This window comes from Bos indicus, chromosome 24, assembly GCF_029378745.1.
Source record: "Bos indicus isolate NIAB-ARS_2022 breed Sahiwal x Tharparkar chromosome 24, NIAB-ARS_B.indTharparkar_mat_pri_1.0, whole genome shotgun sequence".
Lineage (NCBI taxonomy): Eukaryota > Metazoa > Chordata > Mammalia > Artiodactyla > Bovidae > Bos > Bos indicus.
In genome coordinates, this window is record NC_091783.1 from 25,345,639 (window position 1) to 25,369,628 (window position 23,990).

At 42.0% G+C, this 23,990-nt stretch overlaps 1 protein-coding gene across 6 annotated transcripts in view; it reads right to left on the bottom strand.

Annotated features, from left to right (window-relative positions):
* Positions 1-4,637: 4,637 nt before the first annotated feature.
* MEP1B (meprin A subunit beta) overlaps positions 4,638-23,990 on the bottom strand; it is a 36,191-nt gene continuing 16,838 nt past the window's right edge. For all 6 annotated transcript variants that reach the window (XM_070778768.1, XM_019986973.2, XM_019986975.2 and 3 more), the window contains 10 exons: positions 22,782-22,899; positions 21,100-21,278; positions 18,658-18,876; positions 17,576-17,728; positions 14,826-15,041; positions 11,563-12,006; positions 9,494-9,673; positions 8,170-8,293; positions 6,743-6,947; positions 4,638-4,891 (listed from right to left, as the gene is read on the bottom strand). In XM_070778768.1, the coding sequence (XP_070634869.1) occupies positions 4,877-4,891; positions 6,743-6,947; positions 8,170-8,293; positions 9,494-9,673; positions 11,563-12,006; positions 14,826-15,041; positions 17,576-17,728; positions 18,658-18,876; positions 21,100-21,278; positions 22,782-22,899 (1,853 nt within the window). In that variant the 3' untranslated portion in view covers positions 4,638-4,876. The remainder of the gene's footprint in view (positions 4,892-6,742; positions 6,948-8,169; positions 8,294-9,493; positions 9,674-11,562; positions 12,007-14,825; positions 15,042-17,575; positions 17,729-18,657; positions 18,877-21,099; positions 21,279-22,781; positions 22,900-23,990) is intronic.

The following is a 23,990-nucleotide window of genomic DNA, read 5'->3' on the forward strand; positions in this document are numbered from 1 at the left end:
GCTTTTTTGCATTTCTTTTCCTTGGGGATGGTCTTGATCCCTGTCTCCTGTACAATGTCACAAACCTCTGTCCATAGTTCATCAGGCACTCTATCTATCAGATCTAGTCCCTTAAATCTATTTCTCACTTCCACTGTATAATCATAAGGGATTTGATTTAGGTCATACCTGAATGGTCTAGTGGTTTTCCCTACTTTCTTCAATTTAAGTCTGAATTTGGCAATAAGTTGCTCATGATTTGAGCCACAGTCAGCTCCCGGTCTTGTTTTTGCTGACTGTATAGAGCTTCTCCATTTTTGGCTGCAAAGAATATAATCAATCTGATTTTGGTGTTGACCATCTGGTGATGTCCATTTATAGAGTCTTCTCTTGTGTTGTTGGAAGAGGGTGTTTGCTATGACCAGTGCTTTCTCTTGGCAAAACTCTATTAGCCTTTGCCCTGCTTCATTCCATATTCCAAGGCCAAATTTGCCTGTTACTCCAGGTATTTCTTGACTTCCTTCTTTTGCATTCCAGTCCCCTATAATGAAAAGGACATCTTTTTTGGATGTTAGTTCTAAAAGGTCTTGTAGGTCTTCATAGAACTGTTCAACTTCAGCTTCTTCAGCGTTACTGGTTGGGGCATAGGCTTGGATTACTGTGATATTGAATGGTTTGCCTTGGAAACGAACAGAGATCATTCTGTCATTTTTGAGATTGCATCCAAGTACTGCATTTTGGACTCTTCTGTTGACCATGATGGCTACTCCATTTCTTCTAAGGGATTCCTGCCCACAGTAGTAGATATAATGGTCATCTGAGTTAAATTCACCCATTCCAGTCCATTTTAGTTTGCTGATTCCTAGAATGTTGACATTCACTCTTGCCATCTCCTCTTTGACTACTTCAATTTGCCTTGATTCATGGACCTGACATTCCAGGTTCCTATGTAATATTGCTCTTTACAGCATTGGACCTTGCTTCTATCACCAGTCACATCCACAGCTGGGTATTGTTTTTGCTTTGGCTCCATCCCTTCATTCTTTCTGGAGTTATTTCTCCACTGATCTCCAGTAGCATATTGGGCACCTACTGACCTGGGGAGTTCCTCTTTCAGTATCCTATCATTTTGCTTTTCATACTGTTCATGGGGTTCTCAAGGCAAGAATACTGAAGTGGTTTGCCATTCCCTTCTCCAGTGGACCACATTCTGTCAGATCTCTCTACCATGACCCGCCCGTCTTGGGTTGCCCCACGGGCATGGCTTAGTTTCATTGAGTTAGACAAGGCTGTGGTCCTAGTGTGATTAGATTGACTAGTTTTCTGTGAGTATGGTTTCAGTGTGTCTGCCCCCTGATGCCCTCTTGCAACACCTACCGTCTTACTTGAGTTTCTCTTACCTTGGACATGGGGTATCTCTTCATGGCTGCTCCAGCAAAGCGCAGCTGCTGCTCCTTACCTTGGACGAGGGATATCTCCTCACCACCGCCCCTCCTGACCTTGAACATGGAATAGCTCCTCTAGGCCCTCCTGCGCCCGTGTAAAACTTTATTACACAAAAGCTCTGAGCTATCAAGCCTCGTCTCTGGCCCTGGATTGAATTCTTCTCCTCCGGAGGCCAAGAATCCTGGCATCTTTGGGTGGTTCAACAACAGCCTTTCATCTTGGGGGCTCATCAGGGATTCTTCAGGACAAGATGGGCCTGATAATCTATGTGAGCCTACTTCTGCTGACTCCAAAAATACTGAGTCTGCCATTTGATCCTCAAGACAATGCCATCCTGTCCTAGGCTCACTCCTATGCAGCATTTCACAATCAGTCTAACTGCTGGGTCTGTGGAGCATTCCCCTCTTCATCAGTGGAAGACTTCCTGTGGTGGACATCTCCACTTCAAGGAAAAGACTTTCTCCAAGTCTGCAAATACCTTCAACAATAATTGCATGTGATGCCTCTTCTTAAACTGATGACATCTAACAACCTTAAGATGGACTGATGTAACTATGGACATAATATGACTTTTAATTTTGATTTTAACTTGTTTTAATGACTATTTTCCCTTGCATCTGGAACTGTGTAGATTTGTTTCTAGTCGCATGAAGGCTTTTGAGTTACAAATGGTTGTCCAAGCTCCTATGAGTGCCACAGCCTCCTCCAACTATTACTTGTGGCCCCTGGATGAGAGACCCTCAATATGAGGGTTAGGAGAATATGTTGCCTCAATAATTTAGGGACCATGCCCCTAAACAGCAGGAAGTAGTTATGGAACGAAAACAATGCCCCTTCCCTTGGCAACATAATTCTCCTCAAAGTAAACGGGGGAATGAAAGAGTCATTTCCTAGGCAGGTTGATAAGAAGTCTAGGGGTCCCCAAGGAGAGAGGGGTCTGGAATTCTCAAGGAGGAAGAAAGGACAAACTTTTTTTTCCCTCTACATTCCTTAGGATTATATAACAATAATGTATCCTGCCTGAGGACAGTCTCTGGATTAAGCCTTCTGGCTAATCCTGTTATCTTAAAATGTAAATTATGGGAGTAGGTCTATTGAGGTCTTTACAACCTCCAGACATTATTTTGATTCATTGGAGAGTATATAACTCCACTGCTAACACTAGCAAGAAGGTACTCTTTCTGTCCCCTTCTGATGCCTATGTCAGAAGCTTTCTCTATCTCCTTTATACTTTAATAAAACTTTATTACGCACACAAAAAAAGAAGCTACAGTTAGAACCGGACATGGAACAACAGACTGTTTCCAAATCGGGAAAGGAGTACGTCAAGGATATATATTGTCACCCTGCTTATTTATTTAATTTATATGGAGAGTACATCAAGTGAAATGCTGGGCTGGAAGAAGCACAAGCTGGAATCAAGATTTCCAGGAGAAATATCAATAACTTCAGATACCACCTTTATGACAGAAAACGAAGAGGAACTAAAGAGCCTCTTGATAAAAGTGAAAGAGGAGAGTGAAAAAGCCAGCTTAAAACTCAACATTCAAAACACAAAGATCATAGCAAATAGATGGGGAAACAATGAAAACAGTGACAGACTTTCTTTTCTTGGGCTCCAAAATCACTGCAGATGGTGACTGCAGCCATGAAATTAAAAGACACTTGCTCCTTGGAAGAAAAGCTATGACCAACCTAGACAGTATATTAAAAAGTAGACATGATTTTGCCGACAAAGGTCTGTATAGTCAAAGCTATGGTTTTTCCATTAGTCATGCATGGATGTAAAGTTGGACCATAAAGAAAGCTGAGTGCAGAAGAATTGATGGTTTTGAACAGTGGTGTTGGAGAAGACTCTTGTGAGTCATTTGGACTGCAAGGAAATCCAACCAGTCAATCCTAAAGGAATCAGTCCTGAATATTCATTGGAAGGACTGATGCTGAAGCTGAAGCGCCAATACTCTGGCCACCTGATGAGAAGAGCTGACTCATTAGAAAAGATTCTGATGCTGGCAAAGATTGAAGGCAGGAGGAGAAGGGGACGACAGAGGATGAGATAGTTGGATGGCATCACCGACTCAACGGATGTGAGTTTGAGTAAGTTCTGGGAGTTGGTGATGGACAGGGAAGCCCAGTGTGCTGCGATTCATGGGGTTGCAAAGTCAGACACAACTGAGCAACTGAACTGAACTGAATTATAAATCAATAAGATGTAACATTATGTGTAAATTATTTATGAATATATATATATAACATGTAATACAATTCAACAGAGAAAATAATGCCAAAAAATTAACTCCAACCTAAACCTTACACCTTGTACAAAAATTAACTCAAAATGCATTACTGAGTTAAATATAAAACAAAAAATATACAAAACATTTATTAAATAGGAGAAAATATTCAGGATCTAGGAGTAGACAAAGATTTCTTAGATTTGACACCAAAACCACAATCCACTAAAAAAAAAAGATCAACTGAACTTTATCAAAATTAAAAACTTCTGCTCAAAATATTATTTTAAGTAAATAAGGCAAGTGGCAGAGTGGGAAAATATGTTTCCAAACCACATGTTTGACAATGAAATAGATAGATAAAAATATATTTAAAGTTCTCAAAACACTGTAAGAGCAAAAATCTCATTCAGAGCGTGAGTGAAAGATGTAAAGAGATAGTCCACTGAAGACGCTATAGTGACAGCAAATAAGCGCATGAAAAGAGGTTCAGTATCATGAGCCACTTGGGACCTGCAGACTAAAACCACAATGAGATATCACTTAACAGGAATGGCTAAAATAAAAAATAGTGACAAGGGGATTCCCTGGCAGTCTAGTGGTTAGGACTCCGCTCTCTCACTGCTGAGGGCCTGGGTTTGATTCCTGGCTGGGGAATTAAAATTCTACAAGCCTTAAGCGTGACTAAATAATAATAATAATAATAAAGAAAACAAGGAAGTAGCCAGTTTCAGACAGAGGGGCAGATGTCCCCAGGGAGAACGGAGCTGCCCTCTGCCCCTCGGTCCATCGGGACAGGACAACGTGGCAATGGGGAGATTCTACATGGAAGATCATTCCCATTGGGCAATTTCTAGGGAATTGCCTGTGAGGCCATGGCACTTGGCCCCCGAAGAGAAGGATCAGTCACTTGGAAAGCTATTCCCAGTTCTTGCTCTCTGACTTATAAACAGTGTTTTTCTTCCACAACAGCCTGAATTGCTTCTCCACTTTATCTATTTTTATTTTTCATTTTTTTTTACTCCCTTCCTTTAAAAACAAAAACACAGCAACATCTCACCAATTAGACTTTTACCAAAATAATGATTTATAGTGTACCCAGCTATTTACAGAGAAGATCCATTTACAGAAGGAGGAAGTGGTTGTAATATATTGTGGGTGAATCCATGATGAAGAATCTTTCATTTCATTTGCTGGCTGTACTGCAGAGTTAATCTTCAAAGTGCATATTGCTAAAGGGGGGAAGAACAATTGATGACTTAATTTCTAAATTTAAAAACTGTCATTGAAATGCATCACAATGAAACAGTCTAATGTTTCAGTGAAGTGCCCTCTGCAGTCTTCTGGCTTCCCTCCCAGCTGGCATCCTTTCCAGGCTTGGGCTACAGGAAAATGCACAGGCATCTCCTACTTTATTCAGATGTTCAAACATCAGGGTGAGCACACACTTCAGACTCAGAAAAAAAGGTCATTTCAATTTAAGAGTTAAAGAGGCAGAGGTTCTGCTATCAGTGAATAAACTGTAGAAATGCCTTGTGACCCCATGGACCATAACCTTCCAAGCTCCTCCATCCATGGAATTCTCCACGCAAGACTACTGGAGCGGGTTGCTATTTCCTTCTCCAGGGGATCTTTCCCACATAGGGATCCAATATCTCCTGCATTGCAGGCAGATTCTTTATGGTTTGAGCCATCAGGGAAGCCCCAGAAATGCCTAGACTAAGTTGATTCCTTACTCTTGGGCATGTGTTTAAATGACCAAGAGGCAAAACAGTTGTGTTGTTATATTATGGTGGTTGTGTGTGTGTATGTGTGTGTTTCCATTTAATGGCTCTAATTGCCTAATGGCCTTTATTGGATTAACTTCCTTCATTTTCTGCTCTTTGTTTTATTTTACTTCCAACTTTAGCTTGATAAAGCAACTTTTATAATAGTGCTTAGATCTTTCAGTTTCCAGAGGAATATCTTGGTAGTCTCACCCTTTAGCTAACCAGTCCTCTCCTCTCTAATCACTTCCCCCACCATAGTTACTCCAACCCCCAAGTACTTCCCTAATGGCCCCGGGTTTCCACCAGGCTGACCTACTGGATCACTGGTTGATCTGTCCCTTTTAAGTCATAAGATAAGCTGGAAATATCTGTTTTGTTTTTTTTTAAACAAACCTATTAATATATACATTTTAAGTACTTTTCTAATGAGCTTGTGAAGGAAGAGGTCCACTGCCTTATGACTAGCTTTAAACATCTTCCTGAGCTTCAGGAAACATGACAGCTGTATATGAGAATAAAACTTTTTGCTTTCTGTTCATTATCATTGTCCATCTTTTGAATAACTTCACAAAAAAAATTAGTGAAGTTAGTTTGTCTTTAGACAAAAATTTAGTTTGTCTTTAACAAACAATGGTCTTCAAACAAATAAGTCTGTCCACTTAAAAAAAATCGTAACTTTAAAATAGAGCTGCCTGGTCCAGCTTCCCTCACTCCATCACTGGTGTCCCCGGTAAACATCGTTTATGCCAACACCCATCTCAGACTCTCTGCTTCCCCAGGGTAATTTCAAGAGTCTGTTGCCATTCTGGAGACCATTTGAGGCAGGCTTTAAAATTTCTACTTGAAAACCTTGCCTTAGAGTTATCACACCTGAAGCCAGAATTAGTTGGAATCTTCTTTAATGCAAATGCCCCAAATGTGCCTAGCATCCTCTTCCTACAAGTGAGCTCAGCCTTTAGAACAAAGACACTTACATGGTTCATCTTTCCACTTAACCAGGTAGACTGAAATGTGTAGGCAAAAATCAATCGTGCCTTTCAGGAGGGTCACAGACTCCCACCCCAGAAAACTGCAGAACCATACACAATTCTGGGTACAGTTTCAGGAGGATAATAAGCCTCCCCTCCAAAAGTTTTCAAGGATTCCAATTTAAGAATCATTGATAGTGAAGATAACAAGAACTCATAGTCTCCAAGCCTTTTTCCCCAGCACAGAGAATAGAAAAAAAATTTTAAGATATTTAAAAAGTCCTAATTTTTCTTTATATAATTCCATCAGTGGGTTTTGAATAACCAAATACCAGAGTCAACTTACATTTTCCATAATAGTGTTGACTGTCCTTGAACTTGGCTCTTTCCGATACTTCTTCCTGGTACAGTAGACGCTGACGAGAGTGATGATCAGCATCAGGGCAAACACAGCGGCAGTGGAAGATGTGGCGATGACAATGGTGTCTCGTGTTGACCCTCTCTTTTCACACCTTTCTCCCATGTACCACCAGTCATCCCCCGACCGACACCTACACGTTTGAAACGTGACTGAGTCATGAGCTGACATTTAAGTCTGAAGATCTTCACCACTGAAGGTGTGGGTCAACACTCAGGTCATTGACGGATGGAACCATTGGTCACCCACTCGGACTGAAAGGATGGGTTAAACTAGCCCAGGAAGCCAGGCAGGGCCAACAGCAAGGAGCAATGAAATTATTCCTAATCTGGGATTTAAAACAGCAGCTCCCAGCTGGGGAAGAAAGGCAAGACAGGTAGTGGAGAAAATTTAGTTCTCAGTGTCCCAGTCTGGAACATCCCAGCTGTGACTACGGCCAGGTTCTTCCCAGAATCTAGGTGTCTCCATCTGCGGAATGCGGACAGTCACGCTGACCACACCAGACTGCTGTGAGGATTTATAACTCATGAGGACTGTTTCAGGCAATTAGGAAAGAATGTGCGGGCTTCCCTGGTGGCTCAGTGGCAAAGAATCAATGTGCCAAAGCAGGAAATGTGGGTTCCATCCCTGATCAGGGAGGATCCCACCTGCTTCAGAGCAACTAAAGCTGTGAGCCTGTGCTCTAGAGCCCAGGAGCCACAACTACTGAAGCCCATGCACCCCAGAGCCCGTGCGCCCTAACAAGAGAAGCCACCACAGTGAGAAGCCCAAGCACCACAACCAGAGAGAAGTGTCCACTCTCTGCAGTTACAGAAAAACCCACAGAGCAAGGAGAAGGCAATGGCAACACACTCCAGTACTCTTGCCTGGAAAATCCCATGGACAGAGGAGCCTGATCAGCTACAGTCCATGGAGTTGCAAAGAGCTGGACATTGAGTGACTTCATTTCACTCAGTTCATACTTTATCACTGGAGAAGGAAATAGCAACCCACTCCAGTATTCTTGCCTGGAGAATCCCATGGACAGAGGAGTCTGGTGGGCCATGGTCCATGGGGTCGCAGAGAGTCGGACACAGCTGAAGTGACTAAGCACGCACCCATGCCACATAGCAACAAAGACCCAGCAGAGCCATAAATAAACAAAATTTAAAAATATATAAGGTACTCACTTTACATTAATAATTTCACTGTTCTACTGGCAACCCAAACTCCCAAATGGAGAGCAAACAATAAATACCCTATGAACAGTTTTGAGATGAGAATCAACTGATTTCACTCATATGAAATATCACAGAATCGTACATTGTGAAATGAAACAAATAGCTAGCGAAAGGATGGGGAGATGGCACCCTTACCTGCACTCAGCTTTGCCATTCTGGAGAATGCAGATCCCATCATTCTCACACCTGAAACTGGTGCAGAGGTCATTGACGTTCAAGGTTGGAAGTGGGTCATTTTGTGTATTAAGGTGGGATATGTCTAAGGAGGATGGGAGGAGAGCAGGGAGGGAAGTCAGTTGGGGTTTAATGAGCATTTGATCTTTAAGTTCAAAATCAAACGCTCAGTTTGTAATACATTCAGGTAATCCTGAAGCACTGTCCAGTAACATTCACAGGAGTGAAAAAAACAAACAGGCGGGTTGAGAGCTAGCCACAAAGGGACGCTGGGCCAGCCTGTGGGGCTACAGCTGAACATGTGTTTGCCTGGGTCTGGGCTCACCTGAGCTCCAAGGGGAGCCTGTGTTCCCAACTGCAAGGGACCGACAAGGAAACGAAAGCTCGGAAATGCAAAGAAATGCAAAGAGGGCCTTGCCCAAGATCACAGGTCTCGTGCTTGGCAGAGCAAGTAGATAGATATTCAGCACAAGATACCAGGTCCCCTGACAACCAAGAATCTGTTCTTTTTGGTGTTTTCTGGTCCAAACAGGGTCCAACAGACATGATGAACATATGAATTTGTTTCTGCTACCTAAAATGTTTTCTCCCTCAATGAAAGTTATTTCTGAATAGTTTTTCCCCTGAAGTATCATCTAGGTTTACTCTAACTGACACTGAAATCAAATTTTCAGTTTTAGTCACACCACCTTTTGTCACAAAAAATAATTCTGACTTACTGAGATGCAAATGGGTCTTTAATAGTAAATGAGTTAAAATCCTATCACATAAAACAAGGAAACCACCAGTTATTCCTGGAAAATGTTATTGTTGGCTGCCACGACTAAGAAACTTTAGAAGACAAGAGATTAATGCTGTTACTGACAAGATATATGTGTGTGTGCACACATGTGTATACATATTTAAAAGAGACAACAAAGTCCATTTATACTTTCATTTTATGTTTTGTGTGACATTTTTACTTCTAGAATCCAAGAATTAAATTCTAGGGTATAATGGATATACTTTAGCTTATTTCTAAAGAAATTTTCTGGACTAAAGCTTTCCACTGTTGTTCCATGCAGTGGTAATTACTTTGTCCAGGCACTATCCCTGTTTCCATCTAAATTATTTTTATATTATTAATGATTCATACAAAAAAAAAATCCCACTCATGCCCACTTCTTCCCACATCTCTATCTAATTAATATATCTGAAAATGGAACCCAGAAGAACACAGTAAATAATCAATGACCACAAGAAAAAAAAAAGAATAGCTTAGAGAAAACTATTTTTATTGACATACCTTCCACTGTCAGTAGGATATAAACATCATCTCCTTTGATAAAATCTCTGCTTTTCAGCATTTCTTGGCTCATAAAGTTAGGGAATCCACGGCCCCTACCTCTTTGAAACTGAGTTCCATTAGGGAAAATAACTTGTGCTCCCACTTTGGAAGGCCTGTCCCAAAAATAGTTTCCATTATCTGAAAAAGCAATTTATATTAATGGATTATGTTTAGCATCATTATAGCTTTTGGTGGCAGGAAAATGCAGGCAATGTGAAGCACAATTAAGATGGAGCTCAAAATAATTAAATGATGCTATTGACCTGTGCTGCAGTCCCCGGCAAATCACTGGAGTTTTTCATTTATATTATCCTGATGGAAACGAGATGGCACAGCAGGGAGGACCACACTCAGGGTTACCGAAAGTTTCCTGGCTAGGAGGCGTGGGTAGTCAAGTTCTACACTTTTACTGACTGATGAGTGTAGAAATTCGGCTACCCATTAGAATCACTCTGTAGTGGCCTTCTGAGTTACAGACAGCCCTTTAAACCGAGTTAAATCAATGCATTACTGACAGTTATTAATTTTAGCACAGAACAATTCATCTTATTAACTAAATTATTCGCCTAACATAGCAAAGTGCTTCAGGAGTAGAAGACAGTGAGAAGCACTGTTTCTGAAAAAACAGGCGATGACCCATCCAACCTTGAGCCATTTTCAACATCATGCAGGGAAAAACATTTTGAAAAAAGGTAAAGAAATTGTGAACATCAAATTCCCACACCTCTTTGTGAATACTATTTTTTTTTCCCCATCAGATTAGATTTTTCTTCCCCAGATCACTTAGGTCCATTCTTTTCATATACAGAATTCAGATTTGAGAATAATATTGACCTTGTCATAATTCCATGTTTTACTTTGTTAGGTTCCCAGAGGGCAAAGGATTATTACAGTTAGAAATGTGATCAATGCTTTCTGGGTACTGCTTCTTTTTCTGGGCATTGCTTTCTGGGCACTGCATCTTTCAGTCTAGAAAGATGGGGAATGATGTCACCATTGGCAAATCCCCCAGAACCCTTCAGTAAGAAGTTACAATCCACTCCCACACTGTCCCCAACACTAAGAACATCTACTTAACATCTTCTTTCTGATCAAAAACCACCCTCATTTCAAAAGCTGAGCTGTTTTTGACAATATCAGTGACAAGACAAGGACAGCATGGGTTAGGAGAACTCAGCGTCTGAGACTCTCTCCCTGCCAGGCCCTTCCACAAGCTTCCCTCCTTGAACTGTAGAGACACTGTTAATAGAATTGTGGGGTTATTATTACTGTCCCGGTTTTACTGCTGAGGACACTTTGGTTTCAAGAGATTATCAGTGCAAATTCACAACGCTAATGAGAAGCAAACCTTGGATTTGAACCTAGGCTTGTCAGACTCTAAAGCCAACAACACACCTCGTCCCACGTGGTGCTAGTGGTAAAAACTAAAACCCGCCTGCCAGTGCAGGAGACATAAGGGACAGGCGCGATCTCTGGGTCGAGAAGATCCCCTAGAGGAGGAAGTGGCAACCCACTCCAGTAACTTTGCCTGGAGAATCCCATGGACAGAGGAGCCTGGCAGGCTATGGTCCATAGGATCACAAAGAATTGGTCTTGATTGAAGTGACTTAGCACGCACACACTCCTTGTGCAACATTGAGAATTTAGGCGTTGTCATCAAATTCCAAGAATACAGCCAATATCTTCTCAATTTGTTGGCATCTCTGCTGATATTCCTGACAGTTTCCTGCCTGGGAGACTCTGTCCAGAATTGCTGAAGCCCTTCCCCTACATTGAAGAAGGAAATGGCAACCCAATCCAGTATTCTTTCCTGGAGAATTCCATGGACGAAGAAGCCTGTCCATGGGGTCGCAAAGAGTCAGACAGTACTGAGAGACTATCAGACTTCCCCCACATATCTTCTGATCCTAAGATTTGGGGCTCAAAAATCCCCTGGGTGTCTGGTTGTGCATTCTCTCATTCCCAAATCATCCATCCCTCCTAAAGCAATGATTGTGTATTAACAATAAAGAAGATGAGCCACGAACCAATGGTCAGAAATGGGTCTGTCGTTAGACTCTGCTGTTTGGACATACGCTGTCGAATGTCAGGAGTTTGATCCAAGATTGTTATGGTGACTTGTTGCCAAGGACACGGCCACTCTAAATGATCATCATTGGCTCCAGAGATCAGGTGGAAATACATTCCTATTTTAGGCAAACTATCTAGATTCAAGTAAATCTGAAAGGCATATCCCTTAGAAGAATAAAATGGAGGGCTGTAGAAAGACCCATTGGGGCTGCCAATGAGCTGTGTGAAATTCCTTATATGCCAGACATGATGAGGGCACCGTGTTTCTGAGAGATTGATGTCATCAATAGACAGGCCACCCAATGAGGCACCAGCGCCTCTGACCCCTTCAAACACCACTCGAAATTTATTGGTCGCATTCAGTGTTACGTGGTAAAGTTGCCAGCTCCCAGAGGGTATATCTGCAAAAGAGGTATTATTATTTCAGAGAGGATAAAGGACTATACAAATTGACATTAGAGTCCTAATGTTCATGGCCAAAGGATCTTTCTAGAGCTGCTGCCTCCTGCAGGTATAAGGTATGGCTTTCTTTTTCCTCCAGCTCAGGTCCAGTTACTCCAAGGCACTTTTGTAGGGCCGAGTGGCTCTCTGGAATATTTGAATGCTTATCTAGCTCATTTTTATTCTTACATAGATCACCATTTTCCAGACACAGGTGAGCAAACAATAGCATCTAACTCATGAGTACTCCATACCCAACTTATAAGTCACCTCCCCTCAGTCGGTTAAACAGATAAGCAAGCCCAAGACTTTACATTTGTACCCCAGATTCCTGTGGTCCTCAGCCAAAGCCTCCTTTAATCTATGTAAACTTTGATTGGAATATTTCCTTCACGTGTAAAACTTTCAATCAGTTTTTGGCAGTATTAGACAGGAATTCATCAGACCCTAGAAGGCCCACAACCTACAATTGGCTCCTTACATCATTTACCAGGGACTCAGTGATATAAGCTTCCCAGGTGCCACAGTGGGAAAGAATCCACCTGTCAATGCAGGAGACACAGATTTGATCCCTGGGTTGGGAAGATCCCCTGGCGTGGGAAATGGCAAACCACTCCAGTATCCTTGCCTGGAGAATTCTATGGACAGGGGAGTCTGGCCTGGTGGGCTACAGTCTATGAGGTTACAAAGAGTCAGACACGACTGAGCGACTGAGCACACAAAGTCGTAAGTATTTATCTGATACCTGGTACCGTCTCCTTTCTTCCCAAACTGCACATCCCCCTCCACTATTACTCCCTACCCTGGAGAATAGTGCACCATAGGATATCTTGTGTTATTTTCTTATATCATACACTCAAATAAGAAGCAGTACATTAAACAGTTTTCAGGAGCTCCCCCCACCCAGGGAAAGAATAGCTCAGGAATTCATGTCAAAGAGTAGTTAACACAGTGCCTTAAAATTTACATGTATTAGCACTTAATGAGAAACACGTTGCTCGAAAATCAGTTAGAAAGGTCCAAATTACAGGAAACGCTGTTGTCCATGGAAAGACCCTGGATTGAATAAAAATCTTTCATGAGAGCTTCCCCTTGATTTTTATCAGTACCTTCAGCTTAAATTCTGGACTTCTAGGCAGGTTTCTTTAAGTACACTTTGTGCTATTATCTATCAGTAATAACACCCACAGAGTGCTAATACAAAGGACTATATATGCATAGCCATGTTGCTGCTGCTGCTAAGTCACTCAGTCGTGTCCGACTCTGTGCGACCCCATAGACGGCAGCCCACCAGGCTCCCCCATCCCTGGGATTCTCCAGGCAAGAACACTGGAGTGGGTTGCCATTTCCTTCTCCAATGCATGAAAGTGAAAAGTGAAAGTGAAGTCACTCAGTCGTGTCCGACCCTCAGCGACCCCATGGACTGCAGCCCACCAGGCTCCTCCGTCCACAGGATTTTCCAGGCAAGAGTACTGGAGTGGGGTACCACTGCCTTCTCCAGCATAGTCATGTATGCATGCAATAATTTTATTTATAACCTTTTACATATGCATTAGATACATATTATATACATGTATAATGTATGGTATATATACATGTATATATAATATGAGATTAAGAACCTCAGTTTAAAGTGGTCTTGAAGGGAAATATCATCTATGTTTCAGATTGTTTCTCCTTGTTAAACAGGGGGGAAATGGCATGATATATGGCATAACATGGATCAATTTTTATAATAGGTTTTAGTCAATTCATTCAAAACAAGAAGACAATATGTGAAGCAAACAGTAATATAGTCACCAGCCTACAAGCCCTCCCTCCCTCCCTCAGGGAACCTTCTAAACCATCTAATAGGTAGTCAACGTGACCCACCTCCCAGACACACGATTGGAAGGAAGGGTGGCCACCCCATCGTTGTCACCCTCTCTCCACTCCAAATTGCTCCAGAAGATACATTTAACCCAAATCATAACAATTAGAATCCTGCATTGGAATTTATTTTTTTTAGGCTACAAATTAGAGGAAGAGATCCTTCTCTAGTCTGATGGCACATTTTTAATGTAAATGTAAAATATAAAAATGCAAACTGGGAAGTGCAACAGCCAAAGCACCAGTTTTCTGGACAAAGCCCCTCTGAGATAACAGGAAAGGTCCCCAGCCGTGTTCAGGGACAGGTTTCATCCTGCCTGCAGCTGCTTTCTCTCTTCTCCATCCTATAATTTAGTTATGTTGAGCCGGTAACTCTTCCCGTTTTGCCTAAGCTAGTTTCCATTCTATTTTATTATTTGCCAAGAACTAACTTCGCCAACACCAGAGACCAATCTACAGTTTCTTAAGTGAGTGTCACATATTCTATAGCACAGAAAGCACTTTCATTTTAGCTTCCTAACCACAGCATAAAACAAGGAGGATCAGGTTCTAGGTTCTAGGTTCATAACCCCTTCTCTGTTGTAAGTGGTTGCATTAAATAAAACGTTAAGATTGTCTGGCTCTGTTTGGGTTGGACTTGTACACACTGCTATATTTAAAATGGATAACCAACAAGGACCTACTGTATAGCACAGGGAGCTCTGCTCAATGTTATGTGGCAGCCTGGATGGGAGGGGAGTTTGGGGAAGAATGGCTACATACATATGTATGACTGAGTCCCTTCGCTGTTCACCTGAAACTATACTATTACAACATTGATAATCAGCTATAACCCAATACAAGATAAAAAATTAAAAAATAAAAAGGTTGCATCACTTTGAATGTAAGAATAAAAATGTTGATACTGTACCTTTTATTTGTTCCACAAGGGTTAGAGTCCTGCTCAGATGAGCCGTAGAATACTCCCTGATATAGATGTTCAGTTGGTCATCTTCACTTCCACTGTTGTACAAAAAAAATTGCAAGCACTGAAATCCTCGTTTAGGGTAAAGTATTCTACTTTCCAGTATTGCTGTGGCCCCCTCGTTTACAGAGCTACTGTTGAAATGCATGAAGAAGCCAGAACCTGTTAAGAGGATAAGAGTAGAACTGAGAAAACAGGTACTGGATACAGGGATGCATATCTTATGGGCACTCTGTGACCACTTAGTTCCCGCTGTATGCAGGGCACTGTTTGAGCACTGAAATGCAGATCTTGGAGCAGGCAGACTATGAAAATGGCAACATTAGATCGCTTTTTTTTTTTTTTTTTTACTACAGTCGTTAGTTTTCAGAAATGAAAAAAGGGGGGACTTCCCTGGGTCCAATGGTTGAGACTTCACCTTCCAATGCAGGAGGTGCAGGTCCAAAATCTGTTCAGGGAGTTAAGATCCCATATGTCTCGGGCCAAAAAACTAAAACATAAAACAGAAGCAGTATTGTAACAAATTCAACAGAGACTTTTAAAATGGTCCACATCAAAAAAATCTTTTAAAAAATGGAAAAAAGTGTTTCCTGCTTAGTCTAGCCTCTCTCTCTCTTTCTCCATCCCTCCCTCCCTCCTACAGTAGTATCTATGGAGGGCCACTATCCACTATTCAAATCTACATTTTAAAATATTTTTTATTGAAAATATGTGACAAGCAGATGGTGATTGCAGCCATGAAATTAAAAGACGCTTACTCCTTGGAAGGAAAGTTATGACCAACCTAGATAGCACATTAAAAAGCAGAGACATTACTTTGTCAACACAGGTCTGTCTAGTCAAGGCTATGGTTTTTCCAGTGGTCATGTATGGATGTGAGAGTCGGACTATAAAGAAAGCTGAGCGCCAAAGAATTGATGCTTTTGAACTGTGGTATTAGAGAAGACTCTCGAGAGTCCTTGGACTGCAAGGAGATCCAACGAGTCCATCCTAAAGGAAATCAGTTCTGGGTGTTCATTGGAAGGACTGATGTTGAAGCTGAAATTCCAATATTTCGGCTACCTGATGCGAAGAGCTGACTCATTTGAAAAGACCCTGATGCTGGGAAAGATTGAGGGCAGGAGGAGAAGGGGACAACAGAGGATGAGATGATTGGATGGCATCACCGACTCAATGGACATGGGTTCGGGTGGACTCCGAGAGTTGGTGATGGACAGGGAGGCTTGGCGTGCTGCAGTGTATGGGGTCACAAAGAGTCGGACATGACTGAGAGACTGAACTGAACCATTGTGTAAATTTAAGGTATGCATGTTCATTCGACACATTTATATATTGGCTTCTGATTGCCATCATAGCAATAATTTAGTACTTCTATTTGATACATAGTCATTTTTTTGGTGCTGGGAATAGTCAAGTCTAGTCTCTTAACAGATTTGATGATTATAATACAATATAGTTGCCTATATTCATGATGCTGTACATTCCATCTCTAGGGCTAATTTACTATTTGTTACAAGTTTGTACCTTTAAACAATATCTGTTCTGTCCTCACCAACCCCCATAAAAGAACAAAGAAAAGCACCTTCATGCTCTTAGAGACGCCAAGCGTTGCCCAGACCATCTGAGTTGTCAAGCAACAGTCCTGGGTTCTGAAGTCTAGTTTTACCTATCTGCTGCCAGAAATTAGCAAATAAATAAAAATGTGGTACCTGTAGCTAAAAAATGATTATTTGATTCAAAACAAAATTTCAGTAGAAATTTTTTACTCATCTTAGTAAAATTAAATACATTGTACTTTCTACCTTCATTTTAAGTATGTTTGCAGCAGGAATGAGTAACCTCAACCAGCTGAAGTTCTAAAATGGATTAATTCCCAGTCTGGTGCTGTTCACTGGAAGATCTCTTGGAATCTGAAAGCTTCGAGGAAACAAAACCCCACTGCTCCAGAGGTAAGAGTCCTTCCGGAGAGTGGCAGCCCCACCTTGCAGTGGGCATACACTGTGGGTAGAGGCTTCACAGAGCCCAGGGCTGACCCATGGGGAAAAAAGCAAACTCAGGCAGTAAAAGCAAAGAAATTAACCATATCCTTATAACATACAGAGCCAGTTCTTGAGTAGCACTAGTGGGCTATCATTAGTAATTCTAATACAAATAAGAATTCAAAGCGCAGTATTTCACAGCAAAGAAAAGGCTACCTAGAGCCTGTTATACAGAGTGAAGCAAGTCAGAGAAAAAGAAATACTGTATATTAATGCACATCTATGAAATCTAGACAAATGTAACTAATGAACTTATTTGCAGGGCGGCAATGGAGACACAGACATAGAGAACAGACTTTGCACACAGCAGGGGAGGAAAAGGGTGGACAAATTGGGAGAGCAGTATGGAGACATGTACATTACCGTATGTAAAATAGGGAGCTAGTGGGAAGCTGCAAGTTGCAGGATAAAACAGAGAGCTCAGCCCTGTGCCAAGTGATGACCTAGAGGAGTGGGAAAGGGTGGCAGGCGGGAGGGGGGTTCAAGAGGGAGGGGACATGTGTGTACCTATAGCTGATTCATGTTGATGTATGGCAGAAACTAGCAAAGTATTGTAAAGCCATTATCCTCCAATTAAAACTAAATTTAAAAAGAAGAAAGGAAGAAAAGGGCTAAAAGCACTGAGAATAAAACCCAGAAGAATCTCACTCCTGTTACCTCTGCACCGGCCCATGTTGGAGTGATCGCTCTCCAGCCCCTCAGAGACCTCGGAGAGCCGCTGCCAGTCAGCACTGTCTGCTGAACTCTGAATCATCCCACACACATTTCCCAGCTCAAAATCGCACGACTCCATAAAGCTCAAGGAGGAGGCTACCAAAGCAACAGAAACAATTACTGACATGCAGATCTAACACAATAAGCTAAGTAGTAAAAACAGCTCATCCAGAAGAACTAGGAATTCTAGGGTGATATTAAAGGGGACTCGTCGCTGAGTCAGGGTGATGGTGGCTTGAAGATCTCTTGATATCTGCAAAACCAAGACAATCAACCAACTGTGAGTTCTGTATAAGCTGTCTCCCTGAGTCTTATTTATCAGATTAACTAACTGTTCAAAACCTGAATCGAGCCACTTCCCTGGTGGTCCAGTGGCTAAGACTCTGTGCCCTCAATGCAGAGAGCCCAGGTTCCGTCCTTAGCCAAAGGACCAGATCTCACATGCCGCAACTGAGTTTGCATGCCGCAACTAAGAGCTTACATGCTGCAACTAAAGCGTTTTTTTGCATGCCACAACTAAAAAGATCCTGCATGCTGCAATGAAGATCAAAGATTTCAAGTGCTACAACTAAAACCTGGAGCAACCAAATTAATATTTTAAAAAGAAAGAAATATGAGTCTACACTCCTCTAGTTATTCAGATGAATAAACCTCAACTCAAGTTATTTGAACTCATTTATATTATGACTGTATACTTCATTTGGACTGAAAAGAGTTTTGAATATAGTTGGTCTATACATGTGAGTTAGCAACAGCTTCAGAAACTTGAAGGGGGCATGCTGAGACAGGACTCAGTTGGTTTTTAAACTGAAGCCCAGAACACATGAGAAGAAAAATGCTACTTCCATGTTGTCATTTGGGATCTGGGTGCTAATCTTTTTGTTTTTTTTTCCTTTCTGAACATCAAACTTCAACTATCAACCTATAACTAACTAACTATAATTTCAGAAAACCCAGCACAGAGTAAAATGTTTTCCTACAGAGCAGAGAGGAAGAGAGATCATGTCAAAGAATCTGTCACATACAGCAGTTATACAGTTGATTCAACTTTAAGACATCAGAGTCACTGAAATCCATTCGCTGGCCAATCACATCCATGAAGTCCGGGACCCTTGTTACAATTGTAGGTTCTGATCCATTTCCGAATGCAGTTTTACCGTAGTGCATCACTGAGCTGTAATCATAGGGAACGTTCATGGAGTCTATTACTTGATCATCATAGAAGTCAAAATTTCTCTCTTTGCCTAAATGATAAATAAAAATTTTAATTACAAAATTTAGTTTATCTTACTCCAAAGACTGTTAACTCAGAAATAAAGACTATAATAAACATTGTGCAACCTTGGTTACTACTAACACTTGATGGTATTTCAAGAGTGCTTCAAATATTCCTGTATTGGAATAGACTATTCAAACTTAGAATTCTGATACCACCTGTCATGCTGAACTTGTCTAAGGTTTCACTGCGGCCCAAAGTTGGACTTGAGCATTTGGCCTAAGGTTCTAAGAACTGCTAATGGAAACCTATGGCTTTTCCAGTAGTTACGAGTGGATGTGAGAATTGGACCATAAAAAAGGCTGAACGCTGAAGAACTGATGCTTTCGAACTGTGGTACTGGAGAAGACCCTTGAGAGTCCCTTGGACTGCAAGGAGATCAAACCAGTCAAAGGAAATCAAGACAGAGAAGCCTGGCATGCTGCAGTCCATAGGGTCGCAAAGAGTCAGACACGGCTTAGCAACTAAATAACAACAACAATGGGTAGAAAGGGTCTAAAAGGTATTATTGAGACACTCAGTGTCATTGAGTGCAATGACGAGATGTAGGTATTTTCACTGGACAGAGATGAAAACAAGAGGACATTGGGAGGTGTGGAGGGATGGGATGGGGATGATAATGCAGGAAGGATTGATATCATCAGTGATTTCTCAGTTACTGGAATATGTATAGTGAAGTGAAGTCGCTCAGTCGTATCCGACTCTTCGTGACCCCATGGATTGCAGCCTACCAGGTTCTTCGGTCCATAGGATTTTCTAGGCAAGAGTATTGGAGTGGGGTGCCATTGCCGTATAGATGTATGTAAATAAATACATTTAGAGAAGATTCCTGACCACTTAGCATCACTACAAATGGGTCTGATTGTCAATGTATAAAGATGCATTATCAAATCAAGGCAGAAGTTTCTAACAAAAATAAAACATTGGAAACCCAGAAGAACGAGGCCATGGGTTGAAGCTAAGCACTTCTCTTGCTCTAGAAATCTTTTAGACTTGGCTCTAATGTCTCCCCCCAGACTATGGGTGGGGGCAAAGGCAGGGGCAGCTAATGTGATGTTGGGATTGTGGTGCCAGGGGCCCTCAGCACAGAGCAGCCCTCACTGGCCTCGTTTGATAGCCATGTCTTCCCTCCCCTCTCACTTCTCTGCCTCCCCATCCCCCTCACCATACCCTCTGGAGGCAAGACAGAAGGGGAAACAAAATGTCACTGCAGAAAACATGAGTTCTAGTCAGACATGGCTATTAAAACCTTTCTGGAGATTTCCCTGGAGATCCAGTGGCTAAGACTCCATGTTCCCAATGCAAGAGGCCCAGGTGTGATCCCTGGTCTGGGAAATAGATCCCACATACTGCAACAAAGACCCGGGTGGCACAACTAAGACCCAATGCAGCCAAATAAATACGTTTTTGGGGGAAAAACTCTTTCTGACTTTGAGCACAAAGTCACAAAAAGTTCCAGCTGTTCAACTACTGCAGCGTTTCCCAATATGGGCTCCAAAGGATTATACAATCAAATACTCCAAAAAAAAAAAACAAAATCATAATCAAGTCACTTTGGAAAACGCTCCTGCTGGAGATTTGCAATTCATGTTAGTCGAGCAAAGACTGAACAGTACAATAGTGTAAATAGCTAAGTTTAATTTCTTTTAACCTAGGATTTCCCAAATTAATTTGACCACAGATTCCTTTCTACAAAACACTTGCGAAAAAATTGTGGAACAGTGCTCCATAAAATACTCTTTAGGAAACACTGGTTCCTAACATCACATCCAGCTCAAACTGGGGTTCTGGAAAACTGTTTCCCAATTGCCTTCAGGCACTTCATCTCTTACTGAATTAGAGCCAAATGTGCTCAGCCATGTCCAACTCTTGGCGACCCTATGGACTATAGCCCACCAGGCTCCTTGTCCATGGGATTCTCCAGGCAAGAATACTAGAGTGAGTAGCCATTCCCTTCTCCAGGGGATCTTTCCAACCCAGGGATCAAATCTGTGTCTCTTGCATCTCCTGCATTGGCAGGCAGATTCTTTACCACTACCGCCACTTGGGAAGCCCAGAGCCAAATGAAGTTAAGATCAAAGCATCAGCGTTTTCCCATTATTAATAGACAACACCAATGGCAGAAGAAAGCACGTGTTTAGAAATTCAGCATTTAAGTTTAAAACAACGTAAAACAACAAGATAAACGTACCTGAAATAATTCTGTTCCAAATTATGCTGACATAGTCATTTCGATCGGACCGTGACTGTTCATGCCAGAACCCAAGGGCATGGAGAAACTCATGTTGAACCGTTGCTATTTTGTCGCAGCCCTCTCCGATGGACAGTTCTTGAATCCCAGTAAGTTGCTTCCCCACTGAAGACCAGCAGCTGACAGGGTAGTTTACAGTACAAGGAGGAGAGGCTTTTATATTGATGCAGGTTAAGGTCTTAGCGCTAAATCCCTAATGCCTAATCTACCTGGTTACCTAAGATACTAGAATCTTTCACTTGTGTCTAAACACCGTGCATTTCTCCCAAAACCCAGTGAGGTATGAAAAGCCTTCCAGACTAGATGATCTTTGGAGAACTTGGGCTGACACCAAATGTTAAGGAGTAATTCACCCTCCACTCAGCCTGGCCTGAGTTTTTCTGAATATCCCCAAAATTTTCAGATGGTCCTCGAATAAGGGTTTTATACAGGTAGAGCAACCACTCAGAACTGCTGATCTTGAGCCAAATAACTATCATCTTCTTAAGCAAAGTAGTAAGAGTTCTCGGACAGCAAGGAGATCAAACCAGTCAATCCTAAAGGAAATCAACCCTGAATATTAATTGAAAGAACTGATGCTCAAACTGAAGTTCCAGCTTTGGCCACCTTAGGCAAAGAGCTGACTCACTGGAAAAGACCCTAATGCTGGGAAAGATTGGAGACAGGAGAAGAGGGCGACAGAGGATGGTTGGATGGTATCACAAATTCAATGGACATGAACTTGGGCAAACTCTGGGAGATGGTGAGGGACAGGGAGGCCCAGTGTGCTGCAGTCCATGGGGTCACAAAGAGTCGGACATGACCGAGAGACTGAACAACAACAATGAGAGTTCTTGGGTTAAAATAAATTTAAATACACATGCTCGCATGCGTACAGATGGGTTTTAATTGAAGGCATATTGGAACTTCCCTGGTGATCTAGTGGCTAAGATTCCAAGCTTCCAATGCAAGGGGCCTGAATTCAATCCCTGGTCAGGGAACTAGATCCCACATGCCCCAGCTAAGACCTGTTGTAGCTAAATAAGTAAATACTAAAAAAAAAAAAAAAAGGGCGGGGGGGCTTCCTTGGTGTCTTAGTGGTAAAGAATCTGCCTGCCAGTGCAGAAGACACGGGTTTGATCCCTGGACTGGGAAGACCCCACAATACCACGGAGCAACTAGGCGCGTGCACCGCAGCGATTGAGCCTGTGCTCTAGAGCCCATGAGCCATATTACCAATGCCTGAGTGCCCGAGAGCCCAAGCTCTGCAACAAGAGAAGCCACCGCAATGAGAAACCCACACACCAAAACTAGAGAGTAGCCCCCGCTCACCACAACTAAAGAAAAGCCCATGCAGCAACAAAGACCCAACACTGCTAAACCAAAAGAAATAAGGAGTGCAGAAACTACAAACAGGCTGAAGGTCAGCGTCTCAGGGTGGATGGCATGTGACTCCACCCTCCTTGTCTTTACAAGGCTGAGACAGTGCAGTCTGGTTTTACGGCCAGAGGGAAACTACATCCAGCAAATAGCAGTGGAAGCCCCAGCCTCCCTCAAGGTTAGGGTCCAGGGCAATCACTGTGATGCAATGTCCCCGCCACAACAGTCCTCAGAACACTTGGAAGACAAACTCTTCAATTTACCCATTGCCCTTGAACACTGATATATAGTTGGGTTCTCCAGACCAAGGCTTGAAGTCAATGCACGATTTTAGGCGATAGCGTTCAAATGCCTTGAGGATAACCCCCCTGGCATTCATCTCTGAAGGAAGAAAACAAACAAAAATAAACGTATTAAAATTATCACCATTGAAAAATTCACCATGGAAACAGGGCCTGCAATATATTGTTTATCATGAATTAGTCCCTCTATGAAAATTTAGCATTTTATTTTTACAAAGCTTAGTATACAGTATCAATTAAGCATCACATGTAAGTATTTGGTTGTTCTTCAGATTATCTAATTTTGCCCCATGTATATTTCTCTGGAGCCAGTATAGTGCAGATAGCAAAAAAAAAAAAAAAGGGAGGGGGTGTTTCCTTACCTTTGAGAACACATACACTCGTTCACAGGCAACCAAAATGAACCATCACTGTCACAGGCTTCATCTAAGAAGCTATAATATATATTTAAAGCCTCACAGCAGAGTTTTTAATCTGAGGACCTTGAGATGAGAGGGACCATGAATATGTTGAGATAGTGTTCAAAGAATTATGTCTAGACCTCTACTCATATCTATCTCAGCAAAGTGCAGTTTCTGGGGAAAACGTTCATAAGATTCTCAAATGAGTTCAGAGTCTAAAATACGAATAAGAACCATTGCTTCCAAGTTGACTGATGCTAACAGTTTAGATAGAAGAGTGCTCAAAGAAGCCAGGGGCAAGAAACCAGCCAAGGTATGCAGGAAAAGAAGCTCAGAGGGCAATCTGGGGGAAGGGGCCGTATCAGGTGCATATGAAGAGATAGTCACAAATCAGAGCAACTACTGGTGAAGTGAAGCGTGGTGGCTGCCAGCGGTGGGTGACCGGATGGCAGAGAAGATGGTGCATTGACTGGTTCCAACCAGACACACCTAGGTTCTCTCCTATCCTCACTACTTACTTTTTTTCTAAACCAGAGTCAGACGTGACTGAGCAGCTAACTTTATGCTTTTTATACAATTAAAACAATGAACAACTGTTAAGTTAGAAATTTAACAATTATAAAAACAATTAACCATTCAAAAGTGAACATTGCAGGGGCAATTTCGTACATGCGTAATGTTCTTCAACACCTTGTCTGTCTAGTTCCAAAACACCTTCATCACCCCAAGAGGACACTTTGTACACATTAAATCATTGCATTCTCTCTGT